The sequence below is a fragment of the Strigops habroptila genome, chromosome Z (genome assembly GCF_004027225.2).
Source record: "Strigops habroptila isolate Jane chromosome Z, bStrHab1.2.pri, whole genome shotgun sequence".
Classification (NCBI taxonomy): domain Eukaryota; kingdom Metazoa; phylum Chordata; class Aves; order Psittaciformes; family Psittacidae; genus Strigops; species Strigops habroptila.
Window position 1 is genome coordinate 11,335,279 of NC_044302.2, and position 7,769 is coordinate 11,343,047.

Consider the following 7,769-nt stretch of genomic DNA (forward strand, 5'->3'; position numbering starts at 1 on the left):
CGCCACGCCCTGACTGACGTGCCACGCCCTGTTTGCCCGCCCTGTTCGCTGTGCTTCCTGGGGCGGGTTTTTACCCGCTGGGGGCTGGTGCCGTCACTCCTGGCACCGCCCCCTGTGAGTCAGCTGCTCGCGTGAGCTGAGCTGCCGGCTCCTGGGCAAGTCCCGTCGAGGACTTGAGGCTCCTCCGGTGGCGCTTGTCGCCCCGAACTGAGGCTCCTGGACGCTGTGCTTCCCCCCGCTCCGGTGTTAAAGGTGTTCTCTCTGGAGGTACTCACCTTCTTGCTAGGTATCGTTGTAGATATCGATGATCTCCTGGATCATAGAACCATCATAGAATCGTAGAATGGTTTGGGTACGTAGGGACCTTAAACCTCATCCACTTCCAACCCCCTGCCACGGGCAGGGACACTTTCCATTAGACCGGGTTGCTTAAAGCCCCGTCCAGCCTGGCCTTGAACACTGCCAGGGATTGGGAATCACTTTGTTTACTCATTTGTATTTGAGCATTGTTAAGATAAAAACATTTCTAGTAAAGTAAGAAATTTCAGTACGCTTCAAAAGCACTGGACTCATGCTCCTTCATGACTTTTTTTAGGTGGAACCAGTTCTAGGACATGCATTGAAGCAAAGCTCCTGAACACCGCAGTGGCTCTTCTACGTCGTTTTCCTCACAGGGAAACCCCAGACGCGGGGTGGAGCACCGTCCACTTCGTCCTTCCGCTGCGACTCCCCTCGGCGAGGGATTTAAACCGAGCAGAACAGTTCAGTAGCGCTGGAGCAGCGTTGTTGGGACGGGATAAGTGCTTGTACCTCGCTTGAACACCACACCGCCACCGCGCGGTCTCTGCTCCTAATGCCCGCACCGCGGCTGCTCGGGTCCTTGCGGCGGGGAACGGGCGCGCCCCGGTACCTGCCTGCTCCGCGAGCATGCGTTGTGGGGCTTCGCGTCCGGCGGCGTTTGTGCGCGGGCGGCCGCCGTAGCGGGGTGGGGCGGGTGGCGCTGGGATGGCGGCGGGACCGCCCGTGCTGCTGGGGCTGCGGGACGCGGCCATGGTGGGGCCGCGCCGAGGGGGCGGGCAAGACCCTGCCTGGGCCACCAACAAGCTGGGCGGCTCTGCGGTAGGGCCGGGGCCGTGCGGAGGGGGGTGGCGGTGGTGGGGGTTCGCGGCCCAGTGCTCCTCGCACGGTCCCCGATGAACACTCGGCGCCGTTCGTCTTCCAGGACTGGGTGCCGTCCGTGCGGCCGAACGCGCCGCGGTGCGGGGTGTGCGGGCGGCCGCTGGCACAGCTGGTGCAGGTGTACTGCCCGCTGGAGAGGGCCCCCTGCCACCGCCTCGCCAACGTGTTTGCCTGCGCTGGGACGGGCTGCGCGGGAGACGCCCGCAGGTGAGGACGGGCTCACTGCGGCTCCCTTCGGAACGCGCACAGCCTCCCGCCACTGATAATGTCATCAGCTCGAATGATGTGTGCCTTACGTGGTTTTGATTCATTTTTTTTTCCTTTACACGGCCTGCTAAAGCTGGAAGGTACTGCGCTCCCAGTACTTGCAGACACAAGAAAAGGGAAGACAAGATTACAGTGTGAAACAGGTATAGCTGACAAACTACCTTTTTGGGTTCTGTCCTTTGTTTCAGTGGGCTGTATGAAAATAAGAAATATTTTTATTTCTTATTTTCCCAACCCAGTCCAGCTGGGTTGGATGAGTTTTGCACCTTATGTATACTTCTTTAAGTAACTATAACATATTATATATAGTTGTTTAAGTAACCATACTTAGGATATGTAGTGACAGTATGAGGGGGCTGGCTTCAACCTGAAAGAGGGTAGATTTAGATTAGACATTAGGCAGAAGTTCTTCCCTGTGAGGGTGCTGAAGCACCCTCAGCAGAGTAGCTGTGCCCAGAGTAGCTGTGGCTGCCCCATCCTTGGCAGTGTTCAAGGCCAGGTTGGACAGGGCTTGGAGCAACCTGCTCTAGTGGAAGGTGTCCCTGCCCATGGCAGGGGGTTCGAACTACAGCAGCTTTAGTGTCCCTTCCAACCCAAACCAGTCCGTGATAACTTTTTTTAAGAAGCTGTGCTATAGGCCAGTTTGACTCATGTATATGGCTGTGTGGAGAAGTTGTGCTTATGTAATTTTGACCCCATGAGTACTACATGTTATTTACTAGATGATTAACTTCTATTTTGTGATCTATGTTAGAGTTGTTTTAAAGTGGAGATGGCAATCCAACTGTATAGTCAAAACTGATATTTAATATTTTAATTACTTGAGCTACCTAAATACTATTTTTCAACTTTAAATGTTTGGGCTATGCTGTTTACATTTGGATCTTTAAAATGATTTCTTTATTTTCTAATTTAAATATATTTTCTAAAAATTATTAGTTCTGATTATTCTGACTCAGTTACTGTTAATATACTTATGGTATTCTTGCTCTTGAAGAACAGCTGCATGTTGGCCTACAAAGATTGAAAGAGGAGGATGGCTGTCAAAGTAGTGATGACAGGCAGAAAGTATTTATTCAGCTGCTGCTTTTGCAGTGCGAAATTTTGGTCTGTGGTAAATGAGCCTATGGTCTGATAAAATAATATTGTTGTTATTATTTTCCTCCATATTCTGCCCTTTGAGCTTACCTGTGGTGCAGTAACTGTGCTTCAGCTAAATGTACCCAAAATAGCTGCCAGTGGCCCTGGCAGCAGCCAAGGTATGGCAATGTGATGTACAAAGGCCAGGCAAAAAGCCAGTGAATTCCTGTTCTGTTTCTCTCCTTGAGAAATTTTTTGCCATAGCTGCAGCAGTGCCGTGAAAAGTGAACATGGATACACTGGTAAGTACCACCGTGAGGAGAACAGGTGAAATAACACGAAGCATTAGGTTAAGGTTTTCATTTTCTTACCTTTTATAAAACTGTATTTGAAGTGCATTTGGGTGGCTCATCTTGACAATGTTCTTTTTTTTTTTTTTTTTTAAATCTTTTTTTTTGCTTTGTTCTTCTCAGAAACAAGAATCACACTTCACTGCAAAAGATTGGTGTGATCAAGCAGATGACTGGGGAGCCTGTGATGGAGCAGAAACTCCTGCATGTACCTCCCTTCAGCTGCTTGGCTTAAATGAAGCAGTGAGCAGCTCCTTGTCTAGAGAGGTGGAGTGTGCATCCCAGCTCCAACAGCTTTGCTTGTCTGAGGCTATGGATTCAGATTCCCTGAATACACATTCTCCAGTCAGTGAGGAAATGGTAATGGAAACATCTGGTTCAGCTCCCGTGTTCCAGCCCTTTTACATTAGTGTTGTGGATGAGGAAGACTACACTGGTTTCCTTGATACAGATCATGAAGATAGGCTATTGAAGGAGTATCAGCAGAGAGAGGGTGTTGATTTGGAGCAGCTGATGTCAGAAAGGTGAGAACAGGTCTGGATTTCATGCCGAAACTGAAGGGATTCCATAATTTCCTCTCTGATGACTGTAATCTAAACCTGACTCTTACTAAATCTGAATGCTTTTTGTTTGTTAGTGGCTGCTTCAGGAACCATGGTGTGTAGTAGTTTGCTGGAAGAATGGGACAGTGCACCCCGTTGTGTCAAATTTTAAGTTATTCAGAGATGTGTCTGTTTCTAAGTGACTGAGTAATTGGAATGTCCTTGGGCTCCAGACCGAGCAGTGGACTTGCCAATCTCTGAAACCAAAGTTGTGTGGTTTAAACAATGTCATGAGTTACGCTAAATGTCATGAGTTTATATTGTGACATTTGACGTTTTTCTTTCCAAGGCTAAAGTTTTTCTTATATTCCAATTGCATTTTTAAGATTTTAATTACTTGGGGAATTTGGCTAGAGACTGGGATGATGGTAAGACTCCCAAAGATTTTGTAAAGGTTGTTTGAGAAACAGTTTTTGGATGTAGTTACTGAAAATATTTCAGTATTAACTTAGGTGGTCACAGCAAGCATGTGTATCTGGACTGTTTCTCTTCTGGTTATATAAACATGTGGTGTGACTTTTCCTGATTTGTGGACAGCAATGAATTTTTTGGTAACTAAAGCTACTGCCAATTGCAGAATCTGCATGGAATGCTTTTTAGTGGTGCCGCTCCTGTTGAGTTTTTTTGACCTTTAATGAATCATAAAACTTTAATTGCATTTAATTCAAAGTTTAAGAAGACAACATTGTAATTTGAAAACTAGAAAAACTTCTGAGAAGTTACTAAAAGAATGATTTTTTTTTTTTTAATTTTTTTTTTTTTTAAGTAATAAGCAGGTATCTGGTGGATTTCAATCTCGTGGTAGTTTGAAACACTATTAGTAATTGTAAGCCACCAGAAACAGAAGAACTAGAAGCAAAATGTTCACTTGCAATCTTTAACAGGAATTGCCTCTTAATTTAACATGTATATTTTTTTCTGTGCACCTAGTATAATTTAATGTGAATGTATAGTAACTATTGCGTATTTAAAGCATGCATATTGTACTGAAAACCTCGTTGGAAAATTTGTTTCTATTCTTGTTTTCTCAGTTTTGCAGGTGAAGGTGACAGTGAAAAATATGAGAAGAGTGAAGTCAAAAGCAGGGACCACACATTCCATAAATTTATGAAAAGAATATCTGTGTGTCCTGAACAGATTCTAAGGTATGTTGATCATCTGGTCGTAGCAGCGTGATACAGATTGTAGATGTGGATTGTTAGTACCTCAAAATAAACTATTTAATTGGAAATACATATATGTTGGGGTTTTTTTATCAGAAGAATTAAGAGGGCTATTACCATTTATGTGTGGTCAGACTTCAGTCCCTGGTTGGGCTTTTTTATGCAAAGTGTAAGTAGATGAGAAAAAGTAAGGATCAAAGACGGATCTGGCTGTGAGAGACTTTCTTCAACATAGAACCTGATGAGAACAGACACATACAGTCTTTGAAGACTCCCTGAAATCCACACATAGAGGTTTTCAAGAAGCATTTTTGAGGTGGAAGTACAGTACACAGTGGTATGCTGTTGTGATAGATTTCCAGGGCAATCTATCTCTCTGAAATTTTGTAATGTTATTGTAATTGCTAATGGTTTCAGTCCCAGAGATGTTAACTGAAGTAAGAAATTACCTGTTTTAAAGCCTGAGTTCTTCTGCAGCTTATCGTGATTACCCCTTAGGACCCTGCAGTCATCAGTTCTTGTAAATCTGTTGCTTTTCCTAGAACAAAAGCAGATGTAACCTCAGAACAGCTACTTTCCTGAAAGAGGAGTTAATTCTGAATGAAAGTATAACAAAGAGTTTGAATCGTAAATTATAAATAGTACCAGATAACACACATGGTTTTCATGGGTCATACCAACTGCTAGTTTTCTAACTTCTTTGTTCCAGAGAGTCCAGTGCAGCCTATCTGGTCAAGCTGTCTCAGTGTAGTGACAGGACCTTTGTTTAGTTAGTTTCCAGAACCAAGTACAACTAACTGGTACCTTCTTGAGGAGGAGGTGAAGTCTGAGGGGTTGTTTATGCAGATAAGAAACATTAGAAACTTTAATTATGTATCAAAGACTATACAGAAAATATACTAAGGCAGAGTGCAAATAACATTTTCAGACAAGTGGGGGGGTTTTCACAGGATCTGTCACTTTGCAGTGTTACGTTCTGAGTTTTCTGTTCTTCTGAAACATTACCTCTGGTGATCCCTATGAGTGTCACTAGTCCCTTTCCCTTTGTGGGTACTGTGAGTATGCCTGTTAGACCCTCATTGCTGCTGGGCTGCCAGATCTCTGTTGAGCTTCCAGCACAGAATCCTCTGCTTGGCATTTAGCGGAATCTATCTTCGATCTTAGTTTCCTGATAGTTGTGGAGCTCTGGTAATTCTTACAAATAAAACATCAGGTCTGTTGCATAACTTAGAGTGGTTTTGAGACCTGTTCTGTGCTGAATATCTTTAACTGCCACTGGTTAGGATTTCATTTTTCAGAAAAGTATAGTTTGCTTAATTGAGTCAGGTACAGCACATTTTGAACTTGTCAGTTTAAAGCATTTGTCTTCTTTAAATCCAGCTCTTGCTTAGAGACTTTCCAGGTGTTTACCTTCCAAGTATTTCCTCCTCTCCATCTTTACTCTGTTTAATGACTCATCTGAAGCTTAGGCAACAATTCTGGCTCATAGCAGTGTTTTTTACTACAAGCAAGTTCAGAGGTTTCACAGAATCCTGAATGCTGTTGCCTGCCAACATGTAAGTTTTCCTATGAAATTTAGATTAAAAAAAAAAAAAACATACATTTTTTTCCCTTCTTCTCTTAGATACTCTTGGGGTGGCCAGCCTTTATTCATCACGTGTCCTCCAGCCAACTTTAACAAATGTATTCCAGCCTGCAGTAACTGTGGAAGCAACAGAATATTTGAATTTCAGCTCATGCCAGCGCTGGTCAGCATGCTACAGAGTGATTCAGGTGCTGACCTTTGACTTAAATGAATGAATACTAGAAACAGTCACCTTCTTGGTAAAGTTTGTGAACTGCAATTTGGATTGCTTCTCACTAACTGTGCGCACTGATGTGCTTCACTACAGTGGTCATCTTCATATATAGAATCCACCTTGTTTCCATTATAGATTTCACTAAGCGAAAGATGTAACTCTGGTTTATGGAGCCTCTGTGATTGCAACTTCATTTGCTCACGAATGAACTTTAATAACAGCAATGTAGATAACTCCTGACCTGGGGAGTAATTTGTCTTTATTGCCTCTTAAGTGAGGCCTTGGAAAATAATAAATACTGTCAGGTAAGATTGCAGACACTTAAGAAACTCTTTGAAAATTCTGAGTTTGCTTGCTTTAAAATCTTTACAATTAGAAGAGTGAATATGAAAAATACTTTCTGAATTGGCAAAGATTGAAGTGAGCAATGAGCAGCAGCTCCCAATGATATCATTTTTCATACCTTTACATTACGTGCCTTTATTGATTTGTTTTTAGATCTGTCAGTGGAATTCGGAACTGCTCTAGTTTACACGTGTGAGAGAAGCTGCTGGCCAACAGATCACGAAACCCCTCTTGAAGAATTTATTTTTGTACAAGAAGATCCAGATCAGAGATTATTTAAATAAATTGTATTTCTCTGCATAGATGGAAAGTCTGATGATTTGGGGTTTTTTTTTACTACAGGTGAAAGAGTGTAATTATGCAAGAGAATTTTCCTCAGATGTGGTGAAAAATGAAATTAATTTGATGCCATTGTGCTTATTTCCACAAATAACTGAACATGCCTCTAAAATGTAGTGGCAGAAAACTCGCATACTTTGATTACACCTGGAAATTGAAGTGTAGAGATGGTTTTCTGAATGTAGTTACGCTTAATGTTTGGGGAGGAGAGTAAAAGAGAAAGTATAGCTAACTGTAATGAGGCAACCTGTTAACATTCATCAGCCAGACAGGATCCCGTTTTTAGAAACTGTAAGCAGTGAAGAACTTAATGTAAGCTGGATTTTAAAAAACAAATCTGCTTTGTTTTGACCGCAGATTGTAAACTTGGTGGGTAGTGGCAGAAGGAGCCTTGCTGACACTACAGCCTTCCTATAATGAAGCTTTTCTGTATGTGTTTCTGATGAGAGAGAAGCTGCATTTGCGTGGTGAAATGTGCTCTGATAGTCACATTGCTTTGGATGGGGAAGAGGTGGAGGTTTTTGTTGGAGCTTCTGGTCTCCTCTCGGGTATAGTGATGGGGTAGGTACAGCACCTGCCTTGTTACCACAGTCTGGTCCTTGCAGGCTTATGGCATTGCTTTAGTTCGAAACAGTTTAAAGTCTT

General features: G+C 43.2%; 1 protein-coding gene across 1 annotated transcript; it reads left to right on the plus strand.

The window, feature by feature from the left end:
* Nucleotides 1–990: 990 nt before the first annotated feature.
* Nucleotides 991–7,095, plus strand: PDCD2L (programmed cell death 2 like). The gene is made up of 7 exons (XM_030511664.1): nucleotides 991–1,119; nucleotides 1,223–1,386; nucleotides 1,520–1,589; nucleotides 3,000–3,400; nucleotides 4,510–4,623; nucleotides 6,266–6,414; nucleotides 6,939–7,095. The coding sequence occupies exons 1-7, from the start codon at nucleotides 1,006–1,008 to the stop codon at nucleotides 7,067–7,069; spliced, it is 1,143 nt and encodes a 380-aa protein (XP_030367524.1). The 5' UTR covers nucleotides 991–1,005; the 3' UTR covers nucleotides 7,070–7,095.
* Nucleotides 7,096–7,769: the final 674 nt, after the last annotated feature.

Excerpts from the sequence above, each read along its gene's own strand:
- PDCD2L (XM_030511664.1), top strand. The coding sequence starts at position 1,006 with ATGGCGGCGGGACCGCCCGTGCTGCTGGGGCTGCGGGACGCGGCCATG. Across the intron at positions 3,401-4,509 it reads GAGCAGCTGATGTCAGAAAG|TTTTGCAGGTGAAGGTGACA; the intron begins GTGAGAACAGGT and ends TTGTTTTCTCAG. Across the intron at positions 6,415-6,938 it reads CATGCTACAGAGTGATTCAG|ATCTGTCAGTGGAATTCGGA; the intron begins GTGCTGACCTTT and ends ATTTGTTTTTAG.